The following is a 24262-nucleotide window of genomic DNA, read 5'->3' as shown; positions in this document are numbered from 1 at the left end:
AGTATTACCAGAGGCAAGACAAGAGTGTGGTTGAGCAGTATCCGTGGCAATGAAACTTGGCAACAGGTCATGGGGGGGGGGGCGGGTTGGCCTCTTGTCCCCCTTTCAAATTAGCTGCCAGTTAAGCCCATAAAAGTGGCATGGGACTCAGCCGTGCATTAATGGTGTTTTGCGTTCCCTTGGCAGGGGTTCTACATAGCGGCAGCTCAGACTTTGAGTCAGTGGATGATCTGTTTGAAGCGATCGGGGAGCTCCTGCAGGATGTGTCCAGGGACTCTAAAGATGATGAGGACATCCGTGCTATCTGCCAGCGGATGTACAACACCCTTCACCTGTAAGTTCCTTCCAGCGGGGGGGGGGGGGGGAGTCTCAAGTGCCCATTGGAAGGAGTTGTGACCAGGCACAGGGGATTGAACCAATGATGCTAGTTTAATGCAGCCAGCCCTCAGGGCATCAGCCAATGCCTTTGCTCTTAGTTCCGCCCCTTCAGGGTTACTGAGGAATACAATCCCTGATTTGCGGATTCCCCTGTGTGCCATTGGCCCTTCCAACTGGGAGAGTGTGTAGCACGCTAAGAGCTCTGCTTGCCCTACATCCTCCTCAGTGGAGAAGGACACAGGGCAGGCAAAGCCGGGGACTTGACTGAGGCGCCAGCTGGAGGAGTGACAGCTGGTGCTTTGGCCAGGAACTAGGTGATGTTGGGGGGAATGGGCCTGCTGCCCTCTGGCATCATCTGGCCTGCCGAGGGCTGCGTGATGGGTCATCCCCTCCCTTTAAGTTCCCTGTCTCAATATGTGAAGCAGCATGTGGGGATCCAGATTCCGCGTGGATTTTTACACGGGCAGAGTTGCAGAACTCTGGCAGCCCCCATACTTTTGTACGCTTTTTCCATTGCTTGCCAGGGTTGGAGGGCAGGATACTGGGCTGAAGGGCAGTTGTTCGGATCACACATTCTCCCCCAAAATGCAAGAGGCATTCATAATCACTGGGTGAATGAATAAATAAATTCTGAGGCCTCTTAACTGATTCTCTGTGCCTGCCAGGGACAGCGAAAACTCCCAGAGAAACAGGCAGGTGCTCCTGGATGCCCCAATTCAGCTTTCTCAGATCACAGATCACTATGGTGAGTAGTGCTGGCAGAGGGGCTTGTTGCAGCTATGCTTCCCACAGCATAAGAAGAGCCATGCTGGATCATACCAAAGGTCCATGTAGTCCTACATCCTCTTTTCCACAGTTGACATTCCAGATACCTTTCAGTGGGGAATAAAGGCAGTAGCCCCCCCCCCCCCCAGGCAACAGGTATTAACAGGTATACTGCCTCTAGACCTGGGGGTTCTGTCTAGCTATCATGGCTAATAGCTGTTGATAGCCCCTTCATCTGTTAATTTTCCTTATTCCCTTCTAAAGCCATCTGAGCTTATAACTTTGCTATAGTAAGTTTCTGTTTCTTGTCTTCTGCCTCTAACCCTAGTTTAACAACAACAGCAACAAGCCAGAGGACCCAGCTCAGAGGTGGTTCTGGCTCTGCCTCTCCCTACGCCTTTACTCTGCCTGTTAGCTCTAGTGAAAAGCATTGACCCGGTTCACTCATAACACTAACCTGTGGTTTATTTAACCCATGGTTAAGCATGGTTTGTTGTCTTACCCAGGGTTTGTCTGGCAGATGACAGAGCAAACAGTGATTTATTTTCTCAATCCCTGGGTTGTTTGTTTCCCTCGTCCTCCAGTGCTGCTCTACAGTGGCATGTAAAGCGGCTGGTTTTTTACCACTTGCCCACCACTTCTGAAGCCTGGCAAAACAACCCACATTTCTGGGTTCACACATAACAGCAACCTATGGTTTAAACAACCCAGAGTTCACAACCCAACCATGGGATCTTTTTCTGGCTTGTTCATAGTTCACAAACTCTGGTTTGTTAGCACAGCGGGGGTCACACATCACGACAGCACAGAATTCACCAGCCCATGTGATGGGTTAGTGTTACGTGTGAACCCAGCCTTTGTGTTCATGCAGGGTATGGGACCTGGGTCTTACCTAAATGGATGTGTGTAACATTCACTTGGAACTGCAGGTGTCAGCGTACTGACATGGTGGTGCTTGCACAATACACTGTTGATCTCCTCTGTCCCCCAGTTCACTGACACAGCCCCATTTTTGTATATTGGTCCATCAGGTATTCTAGTGTCAGCTATTGGCCTGTAAAAAGTCATGGGGGGGGTTGGTGAGGAAAGGTGGCCGGTCTTCCCCCTCCCATTCCCCTTCCTCCATCCTCTCGTCCCCCCATATGATGGCGATGGGAGACCTTTCTCCTCCCCTTTCCACACCAGTGTTGGAGAACTCCATGCTCATTACTGCTGGGAAGAGGAAGCCACCAGGAAGGCCAGGGGCTGCCTTGCAGTGTGTGAACCTGCCTGTCCTCTCCTCCCATGTGGACCAGGAGTGGAGCATTCCTGGCTCCAGTATGCTTGGGAAGAGCAAGCCCTGGGGACAGCAGTGTTGGAGGAGGAAGGGAGTTCTGCATAGAAAATCTTACCCCAGCTCCTCGCTGAGCTACTTCTGTTATGCTCCAGTATGACAAGATCAGAGACACTGGAGCATGGTGGCAGTGAGAGATCTGACAATAAAATAAGTCATGCATCTAGGACACCAGTGAATGAGTACTTCCATATTTTTTTGTATATGCAGGAGTGCTTTCCTAAGTAGGACACACAGGGGAAGAGGGGTGGCGTCGGTGCTGCTGAGATTCATGCAGCTAGACATTTCACTGTCTTTCTGGCTGATTGCAGATTCGAGCTTGGACCTGCTGCCGGGGCTGCTGCTGAAGAGAGACCAGAACTCGGTAAGGGCACCAGAGCTGGTGGGTCCCATTACTGTTGACTCCACAAAGTGCTGACTCAACTGCGGTTAGAGAGCTGGAGTGGCAACTGCCCCTGGCTCTCTGGGGCCTTCTTGTCCCCTTGCTGCATTTGTCCTGTCTTTTCCTTGATCTCGTGTGGCATCTTCGCCTTCTACTGGTGTGATGCTAGGACTCACTTGTGTCACGGCCTCGTCCCTCAGACGTGGTTCGGTTACATTGGTGTTTTTGCTCTTGTAATCATAGTGGGGGGGGGGGGAGAGCTCTCATGTCCAATCCCATGTTTCAGAGGGGAACTATCTGCATACCTACCTCTCCTCTTCTCCCCCTGCCCTTCAGTCCATGCATTCCATTCCTCAGCATGCTTCTGTTGGATGGAAGGTGTTGGAGTAGCATAACTGTGTCATTGCAGCGAGCAGGTCCAGATGATGCAGGAAAGCAAGCAGTTCCTTTGGAGATGGTGAACTCATCCTGATGTTTGCTCTTGCTCCATCTCCTGCATTACAGATAGTGAATGCCAAGAAGCTGGAGAAAGCAGAGGCTCGCCTCAAAGCAAAGCAGAGCAAGAAGCAGGAGCGGGATTCCTTCAAGTCTGGCAGCCCACTGTGAGTGAGGGGCAGATCAACTTTGAGTGGGGAGGACTCCTCAGAGCCTGACGACGGGGTGTCCTGAGAGGCTGGCAGCAGGAAATACTAAATTCAGTGAACTGAAGCCATGTGCAGAAATCTTGCAGCTGGTGCTGATTATCTTTCTGTGGATTTCTTTCTTTTTTTTTTTCTTTTTTTGGTACGATGGAAGAAATACTGACCATGGGAGACACCAGGGAAGATGAGATTGCTTTGCCATCTTTTAAAAATGAGTTTATATTCTGTCTTACCCTGAGATTCAGCATGGTTTCTTACTGAACAATGCACAAAAAGATAGAAGTACTCACCCCATCCCACCCTTGGGCTATGTCAAACTTATCTGGGCAAATTAATACGGCCTGGTAGTACAAATCTTGTGCCATTTATTTTGCTGGTGGGCAAATGGCAACCACCTCTCAGCTGGTACAAACAGCTGTTGGTCATAAGAGCTGGTTCACACACCCACACATAAGGGCTGGTTCATCCCTCAGTGCCTTGTGTATGTGTGTAGGCCAGGTCAGAGAATTTTCATCCCCTCTATCCTTAACCTTATCTGCGGGGTCAGTTGGTTCGCACATTCATTGCAAGCGATTGGAAACGGAGTGATGCTCTTGCATGTGTTGGAAGTGACTTCAGAAGCGTACAGAGTATGAGAGTGCTGCAGTGTATATACTGAAAGTGTTCCATCCCCCTAGCTCACTTCTTGTCCCATAACCTAAAAAGTCTGCCCAGAAAAAGGCATTTCAAGTTGCATGTGAAAATTCTGGGCATAATTCTTGGTGGTAATTTAGACTGACAAAAGCCCAACATTGCTTCAGTCCCATATAGCTTGGCAACCATCTTTCCCCCAGTGTCCTTTACTGTGTACCAGGAGCCTTTGGACAGATCAGATTTTTTTAAAACAATCTCTGGACGGGCTTTGGTGTCCTCCTTAGAGGGCTGTTAGGGCGTGGCTGCTTAAAATGCTTCTCTGGGTGCCAGCAGTGTTCATTCAATAGCCCTATGAAGAGGCTACCCTCAGTGGACCAGAAATACCATGGCAGGCTGCAGGGGAAGTGGCCATCTTTTAGGCTGTTGCTTCAAGCCCTTGTCTTATGTGCGGAGACCACCTGCACTTCTCCACAAGCTGTGTGTGGGACAAGCACAGAGTCCTCAGTTGCACCTAATCCTCCTGCCTGATAGCATCTAGTCAGTCCTGGCTCGTGGCCTTTTCTGTGCAGATCAGATCAGTGGCTGATGAAGTGGTCAACTTGTGTCAGGGCTTGGACCACTTCGGACTGTGGGGAGGAGGGAGGCTCACGATGAGCATGGAATGCCCTTGCATACAAACCAGTCCCCCACACAATTAGTATCTTGGGGGCAGGGAGGCAGGTTCTGGCCTGTGAGCAGGAATCTTTTTTTCTCCTCCGTGGGGAAGCCATCTGTCACGTGAGCCTCGCCTGCAGGCTGAAGTGAGGCAGCCCAGAAACAAGCTAACTGTCGCTGGGAGGACTGCTGTTGTTGTGCTTGGGGAGGGTGATGTGGTCTGTCTGATCCAGGGGCGTTGAATCTCTTTCAGCTCAAGGGCCAAATTCTACTCCAGAGCAGCTCTCGGGGGCTGCATGTTGGAGGTTGGCAGGGCCCAAAGCAAAGGGGCAGGCCCGCAGTACCAAAATGCCTCAGTGTAATTCAGCTTAAAGCTCTTCCCTGCCCATAATGAAGCCTTAGGAGCAGTATCTCAACCTCTTTAGAAGTGTGTGGGGGGGGACTTCCGGGAAACCACTGAGCTGGGAAAGAGGGTAGGTCCAGGGAAAGGGCCATGGCCATCTGGGGGACCCCAAGAGGGCTGGATTGGGACCCTGGGCGAGCTGAGGTTCTGCACCCCAATACAATGGGGAGAAGCGTTTCCTTTCCCTGGCATTAACGGTCCCTTCTTGTTTCACGCCGGGGGGCAGGGTGCTTGAAGAGGCATCAGCCAGCCAAGCCGCCAGCAAGAAGGAGGCCCGCCTGGAGACATCCGGCAAGAACAAGTCCTACGACGTGCGCATTGAAAACTTCGACGTGTCCTTCGGTGAGCGGTGAGTCCTAGCAGACAGCTGGAGGAGAGGCTTGTGGGCAGCCAGCTTTGCGATGGGGGCCGACCGCCAAATGGGCCATTTTTCATCCAGCTTCAGTGTACTGCGGTGCATTCCCTGTGGGGCTGGGTTTGAAAGCCGTCTGGAAATTGCCACTAGTCCAAAATACAGCTGCTAACTGGGACTGGCTGCTGCGAGTATGTCTTGCTGGTGCTGAAACAGCTGTTTCCTGGTCTGTGTCTGCTCACAATTCAAAGTGCTGGTGCTTAGCTTTTAAAGGAAATTGAAGGGTTGCCTACTCTCTCCTTCCCCAACCTGGCGTCCTCCAGATGGATTGGACTACAACTCCCATAATGCAGGGCACCTGGTTGGGGACTACTCCGACTTGAGCCTGGCTACACACTCAGATAATCTTTGGAGGCTCTCTAGAAAAGGACAGACGGTGACTGGGGAGAGGGTTTGCTAAGCCGTGGCGCCCTGTTTATGGAGGAGCAGGAAGGGGTTGGAGGACAGAGGTGCAGGGGTCGCACAGCCTGCCCTGTGCGAACCTTCTGCTTTCACCTGAGGATGCTGTGTCATGTCGATGTATGTGGAATGGAGGCCACGGGGGTGGGGGGACTGTCTTGTCGTTGCTACGTTGCTGCTTGTGCATGGGGATGGCGGAGAATTCCGCCGCATACCCAAATGAGTTGGGATTCTTTTGAATCCGGCCTCCGGACTCCACGGCAGAACAGATCACTTACCTCCGCCTCCCAAGGATTCCCTCTGGAATGGCATGCTGGCTCCAGACTGCTTGCGATACGGTAATGGCAGCTGCTATTACCATATCACAAGCGGTCTAGAACTGTTGTGGGGCTCTGCGGAATTGCCGCGGAGCGGAGCCGCTCCAGAGGATTCCGGGGAGGCGGAACGGATTGCCTCCCCCCCCCAGCGGACAACGCTGCGGATCGGCCTGTAAGCAATCCGTCCATCCCTACTTGTACGTAGAAATGGAAGGCGGAACAGTAGATGCTGCGGCTTCTTTCTAGACTTGGGACTCTATTCTAGCCTGGTTGTAGCTCCACCCACAAGCTGCTGCGATGTCACTACACGTCCTGGCCAGGGTGAGATTTCAGGTCGCCCCCTCAGCCTTCCCACTGTTTTAGGCAGCCTGTTTTTTTCCTGATCCCCTGATGTGGGCTGGTAGCTGACACACAGACTGTCCTAAGGTCCATGTGTTGCCTTCTGTCAGTGTCCTTCTCACAGGTGCAGACTTGAACTTGGCGTATGGACGGCGGTACGGACTGGTGGGCCGGAACGGGCTGGGCAAGACCACTTTGTTGAAGATGATGGCCAGCCGCAGCTTGCGCATCCCCTCCCACATCAGCATCCTCCACGTGGAGCAGGAAGTGGCTGGGGATGAGACCCCAGCCCTGCAGAGTGTGCTGGAGTGTGACACGACCCGGGAGAGCCTGCTGAAAGAGGAGAAGGAGCTGACAGCCCGGGCCAATTCTGGAAGGTAACCCTGGCCTTGAGGTGCCCTGCCCAGCTCACCTAGCCCAGATCTTGGCATCTGATGATACGGAGCTGAGCTTCCCTTGCCATCCATACAGTTTTTTTGTCCTATTTCAGGGGAGAAGGCACCGAAGGTGCCAGGCTGTCAGAAATCTATGCAGGGCTGGAAGAGATTGAGGCAGACAAGGCCCCAGCAAGGTAAGATAAAGCTCCATTTAGTAGGGCTAGATACAGACTTTTTGGTACATGCTTAGTTGTCTAATGGAGTTCTCCTTCAGGTAAAACTGCAAGTGTTGATATCTGAGTCCCAAGATCCGGGGCAAAAAACAGCAACTTTTGGTATAAGTCTGTATATAGCATCTTGGATCAAAAAGGCACTGAGTGTGTGTGTGTGTGTTTACTTTATTAATTAAATGAATGCGTTGGTTTCAACCATGAAGAACAGTCTCAAAACAAATTACAACCCCCCCCCCACCACACAAACACACACACACACACACACACTTATGAGAGAGTCTCTCGCAGATGGTGGTTTGTTTTCTCTCCCTGGGTTGGTTGTTTCCCTCCTTCACTTGCTCCCTTCCTATACCCCAAATGCCTTTGTGGCACTGTAGTACCAGCATGTAGAGCAGCTGGGTTTATTTTACAATTTATTTATTTATTTATTTATTAAATTTCTTAGTTGCCCATCTGGCCAGTACCACAGTACAACTTGAAACAGTAAAATTACACATTAAAATATTGTTTAAAAATACCCTAACCCACCCCAAACGCCTGCCTGAACAACCAAGTTTTCAATGCTTTGTGGAAGCTCATTAAAGAGGGGTCATGGCGGAGTTCCCTAGGGAGGGAGTTCCACAGAGTGGGCGCCACCACAGAGAAGGCCCTCTCCCTCGTCCTCACCAGCCTAGCTGTCCTGGCTGATGGGACAGAGAGAAGGCCACCCAAGGCTGATCTTGTTGAGCGGCCTGTCTGGTGTTGCTGGAGGCGCCCCTTGAGATAGGCTGGGCCAGAACCATATAGGGTTTTAAAGGTCAAAACCAACAACTTGAATTTGGCCCCGAAAACAACTGGTAACCAGTGCAACTCCTTCAGCACCGGAGTGATGTGATCATGCCAGTGGCTGCCTTTAATCAGCTGACCTGCCGCATTCTGCGCTGGCTGCAGCTTCCGAACCGTCTTCAAGGGTAGCCCAACGTAGAGTGCATTACAGTAGTCTAGGCGGGAGGAGATCAGGGCATGTACTACGAATGGGAGCAGTTGATCGGGAAGGTAGGGGCTCAGCTGCCGTATCAGATGGAGTTGGTACAGTGCTGTCCGGCTCATGGCTGACACCTGAGCCTCCATGGACAGCTGGAAGTCCAAAATGACCCCCAGGCTGCGGACCTGGTCTTTCAAGGGTAGCCGTACCCCATTCAACACCAGGTCAGTATCCCCCAACCTCCTCTTGTCTCCCACCAAAAGTACCTCAGTCTTGTCAGGGTTCAGCTTATTCCTCCCCATCCGGCCACTCACCGTCTCCAGACATTTGGACAGATTCCATGGCCATCCTTGGTGAAGATTTGAACGAGAGAGGTAGAGCTGTGTGTCATCTGCATACTGATGACACCACATCCCAAACCTCCTGATGATAGCCCCCAGCGGCTTCACACAGATGTTAAATAGCATTGGGGAGAGGATGGAACCTTGTGGCACCCCACAAGTGAGCGGCCACAGGTCCAACACCACCTCTCCCAGTGCTACCCTCTGGTACCTGCCAGAGAGGAAGGACTGAGACCACCGTAATATGGTGTCTCCAATGCCCAACTCCTCCAGGCGGTCCAGGATGATATTGTTGTCAATGGTATCAAAAGCTGCTGAGAGGTCGAGGAGAACAAGGAAGGAGCGTTCACCCCTATCCAAAGCCCTCCTCATATCATCCACCAAGGCCGTTTCTCTCCCATGCCCAGGCCTGAAGCCCAATTGAAATGGATCTAGATAATCGGCTTCTTCTAAGTGTGCCTTCAACTGCATCGCCACCACCTGCTCAATCACCTTGCCCCAAAATGGCAGATTCGAGACTGGGTGAATGTTGTTCAAAACTTGGGGATCCAAGGAGGGCTTCTTTAAGAGCAGTCTTATCACTGCCTCCTTGAGGGCTGATGGCATCACTCCCTCCTCAAGGGAGGCATTCACCACCACCCTCATCCCCTTACCCAATCTCTCTCTGCAGCTCATAATGAGCTAATTCTTGCCCACTGCCTCTGTAGCCTGACGAAACCACCCCTGAACGACCCATGGTTCGGGGCTAATATGTAATAACAACCCATGGCTTAAACAATCCAGTGTTCACACCCCAACAGCTGTGGTGGTAGCCCCCCAACTGTGGAGTGATCTCCCTGACAAGGCCCCCCTGACACCACCATTGTTACCTTTTCAGCACCAGGTTAAGACCTATCTCTTTTCTCAGGCACTTGGCAGCATATGATGAGATTTCCATCATTCCTGGATTTGTCTTATGGTTATGGTTGATTGTTCAGTGTTGTTTTTAGATATATGTTGTCTTTGTGTATACTGTTTGTGTGTTTTATGTAAATGGTTTTAAACACGTATACTGTAATTTAATGTTTAATGTTTTTAATCTTTGTATACTGCCCAGAGAGTCTCAGCTATGGGGTGGTATAGAAATGTAATAACAACAACAACAAACCATGGCTTCTTTTGGGGGGTTGTCCATGGTTTTGGTTGTTTTTTAGCGTGGTTGGGTTCGCACATCACAACAACCCAGAATTCAACAATCCATGGGTTAAACCATGAGTTAATGTTCTGTGCAAACCAGGTCTCACTCTCAGGCTTTTTGCACATCATGGTGGCATTTGGCAGCAAATCATGGGTTAATTAACCCATAATTTGTGGGCCTGCACGCAAGAGCTGTTTCCACTTTCTGTAAACAACCTCTGATTGACCCAGTCGGAGGTTGTGAGCATGACAGATGAACCTATACTGCTGGCTTGTTTAGGGGCTAAAGAACCCAGTGGTTAATCCCACAACAATTCATGGGTTAACCCCCCTTTGATGTTACCTATTCTTACAAGCTTCACTGAAGAAAGGCTGTGTTTGGACAAAAGGGAATGCAGAAAATTGGGACTAATGCTACCATATCATCCCATTATCTTTTGGCAGAGACATTAATCTGAGCTTCTCATTCCTTTTCCCAAGCTGTTAATTGGTTCTCTTTATGTAGCCTTGGATGTTCTTGAAGCAGCACCTCAGATGCTGGCATTTACAGCAGGGTCCTGGGGTTTCTGGTGCCTGACTGAAGGGCAGGCTGGATCTCCTCTCCAACTTTCCTGGTTGCACTCTATGTTGGAGCCCTGCATGGAGCATCAGGGAAAATATTGCATAGAGGCTTGCACTGCATTTAGCAGTTGGAGCGTGTGGTTCTTCCCAACCCCTTTTGTGCTTTTTTTTAAATGCACATCGGCCTTGGATGCGCTTCACAAACACCAGAATTGCTGTTCTCCCCCACTGGTGGGCAGATAGGTTGCTTGGAGAAGCCAGTTTTGAGCAAATAGTAGGAAAGCAAAAGATTAAGCAGCCCCCACCCCAAATTCCATTGTTTTGGCAGTCTCTGGGTCTGAATTCCATTCAAGCAAACAGCCAGGATAGCGGAGGAATTGCACAACTGATCCTCAGATGTAGCTTGATCCTAAAAAAGACCACCGTTTAATGTTATGTTTGGTGCTCCTAGTCTTCAGAGAAGTGATTATTAGTTCAAAAAACTCTGTAATTTCTAGTTGAAGGCCTGAGTGCATTCAGAGTGACATTTGGATCCTGCAGCCAGTTGAATTTGTTGTGGCTGTGAGAAAGGGAGAGAGCTGTACCGGATTTAGTTTCTTAAAATGTTCTTTAAATTATACAGCAGGGTTCATAACAGCTTCTCTTCATGGGGAAGACTTGTTGCCCCTGTCCCCCAACCTGTCGACCAGGTTCAGACGATCTACAGGGGAAACAATGCAGCATTGGTTGTTTCTCCCACTCCCGGGCATGGTTTACAGTAGGGGTTGTAGGGTGGGTGAAAAGTTACCACGGCCATGCCATGCGCCAGGTTCGGACAACACAGCAACCTGCAGTGAGGCGTGGGCAATTAGGGTAATCCCGGTCATGTGACTGGCACACGCAGGGGAAACAACCAGCGCTGCGTTGTTTCCCCCGCTGATCGTCTGAACACCCACTTTGACTCCATCCAGTGACATCGCTTCTTCCTCCCCTCTACAGAGCATCTGTTATTCTGGCTGGGCTGGGATTCAGTGCAAAGATGCAGCAACAGACAACCAAGTAAGTGGTCTCTGTATCCGAGACTGGACTTTTCCTGCTGTTGGGGTCCTAGGTTGGTTTTTCTGCCACCTTGGCTGTGATTAGGTGCTGGAGGTTACCAGGTGACATAAAGCTTGGTGGCCTCTCTCTTCCCGTTACAGTGGGGTGGGAGTGAACTGGGGCATCCCTGACCTTCACCCTTGTACCCTTCAGAATCCTGAAGGTACCTGCTGTATCTATAGGCTGACTGTTGCCCGCTTGGCACAGGGAATCTGATGACTCCTTTGTTCCTTCTCCCCAGAGAGTTTTCCGGAGGCTGGAGAATGAGGCTGGCTTTAGCTCGAGCCCTCTTTGCCAAGTACGTCTTGTTGATTCAGCTGTATTCAGGCTGGTATCCAGAAACTGCACTGATGGTGGTACTGGTGGACTTAAAACTAGCTTGAACCAATAATCTCAAGGAATTGTGCCCAGGGAAGGGAAGAATCTAGGACAGGGGTGGGGAACCATTTGCAGTCCAAGGACCAAATTTCAATCTGAGAAAGGTCTTGGGGGGTGCATTCTATCTGTGGGTGGGGCCAAAGACAGAGTGGGTGGGGCCAACATGCAATTCTTACCCATTTTAAACCTACTCCAAAGTAAGTAGGGCCTCTGCATGTCTACTCAGAGGTAAGCAGCACTGAATCACTCCCTTTCTCAGCCTTCAGGAGGGAAAAGCTTTTCTCTCTGATCAGCTGCTGTTTAGAGGTAAGAGCTTTTTTCTGCCAGGAGAGCGGGCAGGGCCTGGGAAAGAAACTGGCAGGCTGAAGTGGGGAACCCCTGTGGGCCATATGGCCCATGGACTGGAGGTTCCCCATTCCTGATCTAGTAATATGCGCAGCTTTTCATTTATATATTGAAGCATGGAAATCCTTGCATTTGGAGGTGTGTGGGGGCTGTGCTGGTGTTTTCGATAGTCCTGGCCAAACCACTGTCACTCATCCTAACATGAGAGAGCCAGCGTGGTGTAGTGAGATAGCACTGGAATTGTACGGGGCTGCAGGAGACGTAGGTTCAAAACTCTATGCAGCCATGTATACCATCCTCAGCTCCTTGCAATAGGGTGAGATACAAATTTGATGATAATTCACCTCATAGGGTTATTTTGTTTTAAAATGTATATCCTACCTTACAAAATCTTTTTGAGATTATTTAACTGAGATAAACTTCCGTTAAAAACAGCAATTTAAAAAAAATAGCCTCTAAAAACACAAACCAACATTAAACAAAATATCACTAAAGACAACCATAATGCAGCAACATGAAATGTACTAATCATTAAAAGTCTGGGCAAATAAAAAGTCTTGGCCTTGTACCTAAAACTCTGTCGTTTAGGTGCCAGGGGACTAGCCCTGGGAAAGTGTTCCAGAGCTAGGACACCACCACTGAGAATGCCCTTTTCCCCCAGTTGCCACCTGCCTAAATTTCTGATGGTAGGAGCACCCAGAAAAGGATTTCTGGTAATGATTTTAACATGAAAGCAAAGGAGAAAAAGATGGTAGAGCACTTTTGCAAACTGAAAGGAGCTATAGTTGTTTATCATCATAGCTGGCTGGCTTTCTTAGAATCCCCCAAAACATAACCATTGTTTAAAGAACAAGGTACAATTTATATCTCATGATTTTTGAGAAAAATAGCCCGAAAACTGTGGGCATTTTCTGCTGCAAGCTTAGAGACCATAAAGTAGGCTGAGTAGGAGGAATGTTCAGTCAGCACAATCCCGGTCGTTAAACATCTTGTCTCCAATTCCCTTTTCTTTGAATTCCAACCTCTTTTTTTCTAGTTTCAAATGAATTAATGCAGGTTTTAAAAAAGTCAGGAAAGGTGCAGCTATAATGAAATATATAAATTTTAAAGTTTGATGTGTTGTTGTTGTTTTAAATTGCCGGATTTTAATCTTTCAGTTACAGGATTTGGGATTACTTGAGCAGCGAGCTGTAGTCTTCTCAGGTGTGTTGTACAGAATTGTACAAAAGCCTGGGCTGAGTGGGAATTCTAGGATCTCCCAGCCAAAGCTACTAAATCTGGGCAGGGCAGTCAGCATTGGCTTTAGGATGCGTTCCAGATATTGCCAGGCTGTCCCACAGGAGGCGCTGTAAAAACAGCACTATCAAAACAGTAGCCTTTAAACTGAGCCTCAGTATTGACACTTTCTTTCTTCCCTCCCCTCCCTTCCTGCCCGCTCCCCTACAGGCCTGACCTCCTCCTGCTTGATGGTAAGTCTCTTCTGGAAGAATGTGGAGGAAGGATGCAGGTGGTATATAATTCACAGACTCATTTGGAATTATCTTCCTTCCCTCTCCAGTGTGGATTCCCTCATCCATTTCCAGGTTGCTCTAACCAGTTTGTTACAACATTCAAATCAGGCAAGCTGTGGTTAGTGCTATTTTTGATCAGCCATGTTGGATGCTCAAATCTCGGCATAATAATCTGAGAGATGCAGGAGCCTCATGCACCCACATGCAGCTGCTTTACCCCTCCCATCATGTGAGCAGGCAAACAAGCCATAGCGTCCCATCACGTCTGAACTGGGAAACTATGGTTAGTGGCTTCCAGACAAGCCAGAATATGGAACCGTGGTTTAAAGTTGCCTTCCAGATCCTGGCTTGTTTGGAATCCATTAACCATAGTTCCCTTTTTAGATAGGAAGCTATAGTTAACTGCAGCTCCCTGGCCTGTCTGCCTGCTCGGATGAAGGGAGGAACAAAGTGGCTACAGGCAGTGCATGAAGCTCAAGCAAATATTTGTTTATTAAGCTGAGATTTGATCATATGAACATGGCCTGTTACTTGATGCTATTGTTTGAAGTTGGCTTGCTAACCATAATCAAGATTTGCCCTAACTATAGTTTACCTGAGGCAGACATCAAGGCAAACTATGGCTAGAGCAACCTGGAATTGGAGGAGGGAATCCTTGCTAGGGAGCAGAAAGCATGTCGCTAAGCATACACTGTGTATATGTGTTTTTGAGCCGGGGCGGGGTTCCTCTTGAATCACCCCCAAAGTTGATTCATGCACATTAGTTTAACTGCATCTGTAGAATGAATCCACAGCTTTTTACTTGATGAGGCCATATAGACCTTGTATTAGCATGTGTCTCAGTGCTGTGGGGTGGGTGAGTCCATGATGTGCTATGGGGTGGGTGAGTCCAATTTGGCTGCACAGTCTGAAGAAGGCAGAGAATCTGATGTAAACACATAGCTATAGGCCAGTTGTGGAGCAAACCCTGTTTATAGACTGTGATAGCCTTTATTGTGTCATAGAATTGGCAGCAACCAAGTTATTGTTTAGTTTAACTCCTCTGCTGCAAAGCAGATCCATCTGTCCCCCAGCAGATCTATGAAGGTGATCCACCAGATTGGTAAAATATATTTGTTTTGGTCCTAGTAATGTTCTTGACATTCTGGAATTTTTGAGGAAGGGATTCTTCAGACTGTTCAAGTTCAAACTTTGCACACTGCATTGTGAACGCTGGTCAGTCCTAACGGAGGCAATTATTTTGCCAACTCTGTGGTTTTTGTGCTAAGGGCCCAATACAGCTACCTGTGGCCTCATCCAAGTGCAATTTGCATGTGGTAAATTTCCAGGCTGACCACAAATATGGTGATTGGTCAGACCCAAAATGCACTTAAAACCTATCCACTAAGTCCTCCCAAGGGAAATGGATGCTGTTCCATGTTTTTAATTGCCATCACTCCTTAACTAGGTTCCTTGCCCCAAACTACTTTTTGTTCCTTTCCAGAGCCGACCAACATGCTGGACGTAAGGGCGATCATCTGGCTGGAGAGCTATCTGCAGGTTTGTGTGGCAGTTGATAGCGAAAGACATAGGGCTGGTTCGCACGATCAAGCACCCCAGCATGGCTTAAGCCACAGTGGACTGCAGTGTGTGCGTGTGGCCATTTTTATATTCCACACTCGGACGCAGCTTGTTGTGTTGTGAGAACCTGGGTGCTGTGGGTTATGTGAGGGCTAAACAGTGCTCGCATAACCCATGGTCCCCAGGTTTGCATGACACAACAAGGTGCACCCAGGTGTTGAATATTCAAAATGGCTGCCTGCACACACCACAGCCCACTGCGGCTTAAATAAGCCACAGTGGGCTATTTGATCATGTGAACCAGGTCATAGTATCCAAAACTCTGGAGAGGTTTTCCTTTATGTTTTGAAGGGGGTGGGATGGGTAAGGCTCTCTTTGGGAACTCGTTTGAATCCTTTGATCTGGCTGAGAGTTCCAGTCTGCTAGCCTAAGGCTGCCGTTTGTTTGCCGGACCTTCTAGACTTGGCAGTCGACCATCCTGGTGGTGTCCCATGACCGGAACTTCTTAAATGCTGTGGCCACTGACGTCATCCACCTGCACTCACAGCAGCTTGACAGCTACCGTGGTGATTTTGAGAACTTTGTCAAGATCAAAGAAGAGCGGCTGAAGAACCAGCAGCGCGAGTATGAGGCCCAGCAGCAGTATCGGGCGCACATCCAGGTGCGAAGGGAGCAGAGTGTGGCTAGAGATGGAGTGGACACCCAGCCCTGCCTCATGAGTAACTGCAGATGGCAAGTGCCATCTTAAAAGAGGCATTCTCTCCCCTGCGTGAGAGAAGGGAGGGAATGCCTCTTTTCAGATGTTGCCTGCTGTAACAGATGCCTGCATCATCTAAACCAAAAGAAGTGTTATATTTTTCTGTTTGGCATGTAGAGGAATGCAGATTCAATCCGTAGGTTAAAACGTATGCAATTAAGATTTATTTAATTGGATGACAGCCCTAAAATAAACAATAACAGTCCTTTGCCAGGGAAGCTAACATCCAGTGTTCAAAATATACCATGCAGACAATCTTTGCATATAAACATTTTGCATAATTCAACTTCAAAGATCAGCCCCCCCAAAAAATATTTTTTTAACTTTTGCGTGTGCAAGGGTTGGGGTAGGGCTGGCAAGCTGTTGAAAATTGGGGTTAGATGGAGGAGGACTACTGGAACCTTTTTCCACCCTGACTTGCCTATGTTATTGAGTCTTCACTAGATATGGCCCACCAGCTTAGAATCTTCTGTGTAATCTAAAATGAGAAAATACTTTAAAAAAATCATAACAGATTTTGAATAGTATTCCTATGGGTATACAACATATACTTTGCTGTGGCTCAAATTCTACTATACATACTGCCTTGGCATTTGGGCATCAGAGAGAGAGATCTGATGTACTTCATAGGCCTCACTGCATGGCTAAGGGTGCAGCCCGGGGCAAGCTTTTTTGAAAGGACATCTCATTCAAAATCACCAGGATGTTCTTATACAAATAAAGGTGGTTTGGATCAATGAGTAAATCCATGTTCTTATGGCTGAAGCTCTGCAAGGGGCTTCTCCTGCCGGAGAGTCTCTGATCTTCTCTTTTCTTGTAGGTCTTCATTGATCGATTTCGCTATAATGCAAATCGGGCTTCTCAAGTACAGAGCAAACTCAAGCTGCTGGAGAAGCTGTGAGTACCCATCCCAGTTGGAGTATGCATGGGATGGGAAGAGAAGGTACAATGACATTGGCACATATTTGGATGGCACAGTTCTGGGGATGGATCTACACATGGACAGGGGTGAGCTAGAGAGCTGGAAATGGCAGAGGCCATTTCTTTTTAAAAAGCCACAAAGGTAACGAAGCTTCTTGAACAAGATTCCTTCTTTAGGAATCCACAGCTGGAAAGGCCCCCCCCCCCCCCCGGGTTACTGGGTTTAACTTTATGAAACCAGGCCAGCTTCCTGTTTTACCATGAACAGGGAAAATAGAGATCAGATAGAGGTGCTTTCCATTCGGAGCTAAGGGCAACTGGCAACCCTCCTTGATTTTTGAAGTCCTAGACCAGGGCTGGGCAACTTGTGGCCCTCCAGATAGTTTGGCCTACAACTCCCATCAACCCTAGTCAGCATAGCCAATGGTGAGGGATCAAGGGAGTTGTAGGCCAAAACATCTGGAGGGCCACAAGTTGCCCAGCCCTGTCCTAGACATGTCCTGGGATGGGGTTAGGAGTACTTTGACATGGGAAGGGGGCAGCCCAGTGGATTTGTGGTAGAAGATGGCTGTAAAGGGTGGCTGTTTCGAAAGAGAGGAGCTCGGCTTGAGGACCTCCCCAGCTTTAAATTGCTGCGGGTGGGACTCATCCTCTGATACTGTATCCATCTTTACTGAAATTGATCTGACCTTTTTTGTTTGTTTGTTAGGCCAAAACTGAAGCCTGTGGACAAAGAATCTGAGGTGATAATGAAGTAAGTGGCTCTTAATGGAAATGGGGCAGCATAGCTCTCTTCTTGCAGGGGAGGGGCAAGGAGGCATGAGCAAGAACCACTCCCCTCTCTGCCTTCTCAGTGTCAAGAACGCTACTCACTTCATGACTGCTGGTTCAAGAGTTGGTTGATCTTGCAAACCCTGTGTTCAGTCACTTCTAGTCAGTGGTGAATCAACTGGTTTAGGAACTTGCATTGGACAACTATGTCGCACTCAGCATGTGAGTGAGTAGACACATATCCAGAAGTTGGAAGGAAGTTGAAACGTGGCTGCAAGGTGTCAAATTCCTGGTTGGAATTGCTCACCTTGATATGTTCAAGGTAACAGCAGGACTACTGTGTGTGTGTGTGTGTTTTCATCCTTTCCCTTTCACTGTTCCAAAAGATCTTAACTCTGTGGATTGTTGGTCTTTGTTATTGTTCTTTGTTTCCTTTGGGGCCTCAGACAGCTTAATAGCTCAGGTAACCTTCTGTAGAGGGTTCTATCAATGGATCTTTTCACAGAGCTTGAATGCAGGCTCTTGACTATGGGCTCTTGGGTGCACAGACAGACTGCAAATGGTCTGCATCTTCTTCTCCCTTTGCAATTCCTGCAGTGGGCCATCCCTTTGGGCTACTGTTGCCAATGGCCTGAGAGCTATGTGATATCTGTGTAGCAGTCATTTGGTTCACGCTGTTCTTTCCTGAGATGTTCCAGTGTTGGGCTTGTGCCCCGGACACAGCCTCCTAACACCATAAGTATCCTAGAGCACTGGTGTAGTGTCATAGCTAAAGAGATAGAGCTATGAGTTGAGAAGTCTCCAGTTTGAATCTGATCTCTGGCATGAACTCACTAGGTGGCTTTAGGCAAGGCTCTCTCATACTTTTGGACTCAGCTCCCCATTTACAAGATGGAGATAATTTAAAAAATGGCTGCATAACAAAGTTGTTGTAAGGACTGAACCAAAGAGGACATTATTTAGTTATTAAGTTTATATACCAATTTTATTTGGAAGAACTCTAGGCGGCGTTCTCAGGCAGCCTCTGATCTAGGCACTGCCCAGACGTGCATAGCTTCAGCAAGGTGGCTGCATCATGTGCCTTAGACTATACCACAGAGGTGCAGAAATTCAGGCCTGGGGGCCCAATCCAGCCCTCCATGATTCCCCAGAGGGCCTCAGCCCCTTTCCCCTGACCACCAAGCATTTGGTGGTTTTCTGACTTTTGTGGAGTTTTTCCCCATTCTAAAAGGCTGAAATGCCTCTTCTCCTAAGCCTTAGTTACTGGCAGGGAGAACACTTTAAGCTACAATACACTGGTGTTTTTGGTTCTGCCCCTTTTGTCTTCAGCCCCATGCACCACTGGAATGCGACCCCTGAGAGCTTCTCCAAAATGGAATTTGGCCCTCGGCCTGAAGGAGATTCCGCACCCCATCTATACCCCAATAATACGTGCGAAGTACCTTGAATACAAAAGCAGTATAAACACAAAATATGAAATGCTAAGTATTATATACAGGGCCAACACTGTGCTAGAAACACTAAATAATACAAACATTACTTTTCTGCCTTGTGGGGGCCTGGCCCTTTGTGACACTTCCTTTTGCACTCCATTCCCTTGTCCTTCTTGCTGCAGGTTCCCAGATGGCTTTGAGAAGTTCTCTCCTCCCATCTTGCAGCTGGATGAAGTGGACTTTTACTATGAGCCGAATAACTACATCTTCTGCTCCCTCTCGGTCTCTGCTGACCTGGACTCCCGCATCTGTGTGGTAAGGGGGAGATTTGCTTTGTCTTTAATTTTAAGTTTTCAGCAGAAAGATGACAAAAATTAAACAGGAACAACAAAACAATAAATATTATAAAGTAAATTCCAACCACTCAGAAATTAGCTTGCATCATTGGGTAGAATTGATTCACAAAATTTCTGGGTAGGTAACCTAGCATCCTCCACAGGTTTTGGGCAGCAATTCCCATACGCCCCAGCCAGTATAGTTAATGGTCATGAATTATGGGGAGTTGTAGTCCAAAACATCTGGAGGGCACCAGCTGGGCTACCCCTCTACTCAATAGAGATGACAAAGGGAAAACATTACATGTATTTTTAATTAAAGGGCCTAATAAGAACTTCTGCTGTTCCCCAACCACCAGGACATGGAAATACATTTATAGTCCTGGGGCCAGCCTTCCCCAGCCTAGTGCCCTCCAGATGTGTTAATTACAACTCCTATTATCCCCCGCCAGCCTGGTCATTGGAGAAAGCTGGTACATGCAAAGAATATATACAGGGGTGGAAGTTGTAGTCCAACACATCTGGAGGGCACCAGATTGGGGAAGGCTGGCATATGCAGAGGACAAGAGGTTCGCCTGTGTGTGATCATAATATCCATACTTTAGACAGCCATTTTTTGAGAGTTGGGGTTCTAACAGGAATGAGGATGTAGGGAATGTTGTTGGTGGAATGACCCAATATGACACTTGGCCTGTGGAACCAGATGCCCAAGGTGTTGGGGATGCTAATTTAATTCAGATGGTTCCAAAATGGTTCAGACACTAACAACAACTTTAAAAAAATTAAGTTAGAAAGGAAGATAGATACTCAGCAAGGCAGATCCTTCTGCAGAAGGGGAACCATCACTTTGGTGTTTAGAAACATCTCAAGAACTCTGCTTGGTTGCCACATTGTAGCCAGGTCTCAAATATTTTTTTTCCACAAAAAGTATGAGATGGTCAGATGTTTACCAGTTCTTACTGTAATTTAACTGGCCTGGTTTAATTCTCTAATTGACAGGTGTTTTTGCCTTGCTTCAACTTGTGTATAGTATCTCTGACATACTTCACACAGTCTTGCATTTTGTGCCCTGCTTTGGCCTACTTAGCTTTAGTTCATATTATCAAGAAAGAAAAGTGTAGGACTGCCTAGTATAAAGCAGGGCCAGACTAAAATGATAGCTAACTAGTGCTATTCAGTGTACCACACATTGCCTTCTCCCTGCTCCCTGAACCCTCAGACCCAAGAACAGAGCTCTGGTGGTTGTCTCCATTCCTTTCTTCCTTCCTTCAGGTAGGGGAGAATGGAGCTGGCAAGTCTACTATGTTGAAGATCCTGATGGGAGACCTGGCGCCTGTGCAAGGGATTAGGCACGCTCACAGGTAACTTCAACACAAATAAAGGGACGTGGCAGAGTTATAGGGGAGTGGGTTGGAGAGGGAAAACCACAGAAAGCTGCTGATTTGTTGCTGAGCTCTGGAAACAATTCCTAGATTCCTAATAGGCATTTGGGTTATGCGCTTTGTGCTGCTGTCTGCCTAGGAGAAGCCTCCAACGGGATTCCAGTGATAGTGTGAATTAGAATTTAGCTGCTTCAACCCTGAAATATGAGTCCTAGGAATGTTCAAGAAAGTTTCTAGTCCTTATGGTTGCAGAGGGGAAAACCCTCTGGAAATGTAGTAGATCTGGCTTAAATCTCAGAACATTACAGGAACGGTCAGAGACCAAGTGTCAGGCTTTCTGTATTCTTCAAAGCTCTTCTTCATGCCCTCTAAACACCCATCTCTCTTAAATGTATTGTACTGTTTCTCCTTTACATTAATTTACATTAACTTCCATAGCCCTTTATTGGAATTTTAAAAATCCAGATCATATTGGACATGGAGTGTAGTATGGGAGATATACAAAATTCTACTTTGCATAAGCTACTCCAGTGTTCTGATTCAGTAGCCGTGTTTCTAGACCCTCAACCCACCCCATGTGACAATAGCTAAAACATAGTTCTTAAAACTGTTGGCCCCCATTTGGAGGATTGGAGAAGTGCAAAAGGTGGGTAGGGGTTCACAACCCTGGTTCCCAACAGCAATAACGCGTTCTGTGGAAATCCAACACAAAAATCTCCTCCCCTGAGTTCTGTACGAATGGCCCCATCTTCCTCTGTGCCAGGAGTAAGAAGCTCATTCCGCTCCACTCCCTGAGTCCTTTGGCGTGTATAGAGAGGTCTTGTCTCACTTTGTGCTGGGCTTTGGAGAAGGCGGAAGCAATTCAAGTGTCTCTTGGTGCTTTCCCCTTTCCCTAAAGTCCAGTGCAAAGCGAGACACTCGTCCTTTAAAGAGGAAGCTTCAGCTGCTACAGATTCCAGCTGCTCAGTTGCTTGTGGATGCCAAACAATCCAAGCATATAACACCTACTCTGTACCAGCTTCACTGATTGTTAGTACATTTCCAGGCCCAATTTACAGTGTGGCTGGTTATCTTTTAAAGCCCTAAACTGCAGACAGGATACAGCCCACCACAGTACCCCATCCAATCCATCAACTTCCCCAGGCTCCGCCCCTTCTTCTGACAGGGAAAAGCTCTGATCTCCTATCAGCTGCTGATTGGGGATTTGAGCTCATTCTTGCTGTGCAGTGAGAAAGGGAGCCTTTGTCACCATGCAGTAGGGAAATGCTCTTATCTCTGATCAGCTGTTGATCAGAGATAAGAGGTTTTCCCTGCGTGGGAGTGGAGGCAGCTGGGAGAGGAACTTAGTGACTAATTAGACCTGCTTACTTCTGAGGTTTGTCCTGCTTATGTGGGGGTAGACATGCTGCTCATGCTTGCATCTGAGTAGATATGCAAAGGCTTGGTATTTCGGATGATATTGGAAAGTGCTGCTGAATGCTTTAGACCTGCTTTTTGCAGAGTAGATATGCAGAAGCCTTGTTCTGGTTGCTTCTGAGTAGGCTTAAAACCAGTAATCACATTTTGGCCATGCCCACTTAGCCTTTGGCCCCACCCACAGATGGAATGTGGCCCCTGAGACCTTCCCCAGTTTGGAATGTGGCCCTCCGATTGGAATTCTCCACACCTGCCTTGAACAGTTTGGGCCCAGGTTATTCGAAGGACTACCTACACTTGTATGGACACCGTCCAGGACCTAAGATTAGCTGCGGCTGTCAATTTGATTGGCACAAGAGATGGTGCCCTTCCATTGGTGGCCCCATCTTTATGGAACCCCCTAGCATGTGATGTATTTAGTTCCTTCTTTAGTTGTTTTGCTTGTACTTAATAAAAGTTGGGCTGGGTTTTTAAACTGTCACTGCTTATTGTTTTAAATCATTTTTTGTGGATTGCTGATCTCAATTCGGGTTTTATGTGTGTTATATCTTTATAATTGTTTTATGTTATTTCCGCATGCAGCCTTGAAAGGGCTTTTTTGCTTTGAAAGGAGACATAAGATATTGAAACAATAAAGAATAAATAAACTGTTCCGCTAGCTATACCCTGCCCCCCTCAAGTTCTCCGAATCCCAGAAGACTTGTCAGAAAGGATTGGTGACCAGAAATAATGGCTGGTTATTAGGCCAAGCCAAACCTTGTTGTACCCGAGTCCAAATAAAGATAAAAGGGAAGAATTAACAGTAGTGATCAGTGTGGAAAAAGATGGGAGTCGACCTCGGATTGCTTGCAGCACCTGCTTTGTTACCCCTGGCATGGAAAGGTTGTGGGCAACTGGTCTCCTTAAGCAGATAGAGGAGCAGCAATTTTTACTTTGCCCTCCCTCAGGGGCAGGAGACAACGGAGGGAGGGAGGGAGGGAAGAAATCATTCCTTTACTGTGGCATTTTCAGTAATCGGGGTTTACTGAAAATTTCTGACTAAAATTGTTCTTTCTCCCCAACTCTTTTCTGGCTTGGCAGGAATCTTAAGATTGGCTATTTCAGTCAGCACCATGTAGATCAGCTGGATCTGGACATCAGTGCCACAGAGTTATTAGCAAAGAGGTTTCCAGGTAAGCTTTGGGGTTTCCTGTGGGGTTACCTTGTGGTACATGATGGAAATCAGGATGGGTTTGATTATAGCCAGTTGTGGAAAGGATAAATATCTCTCATTGGCCTTCAGTTACCCTGCTTCTAGCAAACTTCATGCTTTGAGGCAGTTAATCCTTTGTTCTCCCTCCCCCTCAATCCTTTTAAGGTGTATAGTTGTTGTTGTTGTTGTTGTTGTTCAGTCGTTCAGTCGTGTCCGACTCTTCGTGACCCCATGGACCATAGCACGCCAGGCCTTCCTGTCCACCGCTCTCTCCCGGAGCGTGCTCAAGTTCATATTCATTGCATCCGTGATGCTATCTAGCCATCTCATCCTCTGCCGTCCCCTTCTCCTTTTGCCTTCAGTCTTTCCCAGCATCAGGGTCTTTTCCAGAGAGTTTTCTCTTCGCATTAGGTGGCCAAAATATTTCAGCTTCAGCTTCAGTATCTGTCCTTCCAATGAGCAGTCAGGGTTGATTTCCTTTAGGATGGACTGATTTGACCTCCTTGCAGTCCAGGGGACTCGTAAGAGTCTTCTCCAGCACCACAGTTCGAAAGCATCAATTCTTTGGCGCTCAGTCTTCCTTATAGTCCAGCTCTCACAGCCAGACATTACTACTGGGAAAACCATAGCTTTGATTAGACGGACCTTTGTCGGCAAGGTGATGTCTCTGCTTCTTACTATGCTGTCTAGGTTTGCCATAGCTTTCCTCCCAAGGAGCAAGCGTCTTTTAATTTCATGGCTACAGTCACCGTCTGCAGTGATCTTGGAGCCCAAGAAAGTAAAATCTGTCACTGCTTCCATTTCTTCCCCTTCTATATGCCAGGAAGTGATAGGGCCAGATGCCATGATCTTAGTTTTCTTAATGTTGAGTTTCAA

General features: G+C 47.8%; 1 protein-coding gene across 2 annotated transcripts in view; it reads left to right on the top strand.

The window, feature by feature from the left end:
* The window catches only part of ABCF3 (ATP binding cassette subfamily F member 3), a 35188-nt gene that overhangs the window by 4435 nt on the left and 6491 nt on the right, over positions 1-24262 (top strand). For both annotated transcript variants that reach the window (XM_084847654.1, XM_084847655.1), the window contains exons 2-18: positions 187-334; positions 1044-1123; positions 2788-2840; positions 3363-3460; positions 5416-5538; positions 6767-7033; positions 7147-7227; positions 11287-11346; positions 11627-11683; positions 13555-13577; positions 15103-15158; positions 15640-15840; positions 16757-16833; positions 17567-17611; positions 19244-19376; positions 20669-20757; positions 23275-23366. In XM_084847654.1, the coding sequence (XP_084703780.1) occupies positions 187-334; positions 1044-1123; positions 2788-2840; positions 3363-3460; positions 5416-5538; positions 6767-7033; positions 7147-7227; positions 11287-11346; positions 11627-11683; positions 13555-13577; positions 15103-15158; positions 15640-15840; positions 16757-16833; positions 17567-17611; positions 19244-19376; positions 20669-20757; positions 23275-23366 (1683 nt within the window). The remainder of the gene's footprint in view (positions 1-186; positions 335-1043; positions 1124-2787; positions 2841-3362; positions 3461-5415; positions 5539-6766; positions 7034-7146; positions 7228-11286; positions 11347-11626; positions 11684-13554; positions 13578-15102; positions 15159-15639; positions 15841-16756; positions 16834-17566; positions 17612-19243; positions 19377-20668; positions 20758-23274; positions 23367-24262) is intronic.

This window comes from Heloderma suspectum, chromosome 3, assembly GCF_057233095.1.
Source record: "Heloderma suspectum isolate Gila_16-S chromosome 3, 16-S_ref, whole genome shotgun sequence".
Classification (NCBI taxonomy): Eukaryota; Metazoa; Chordata; class Lepidosauria; order Squamata; family Helodermatidae; genus Heloderma; species Heloderma suspectum.
The sequence above is the reverse complement of the archived record's forward strand: the minus strand, read 5'-3'. Positions and strand labels throughout refer to the sequence as shown.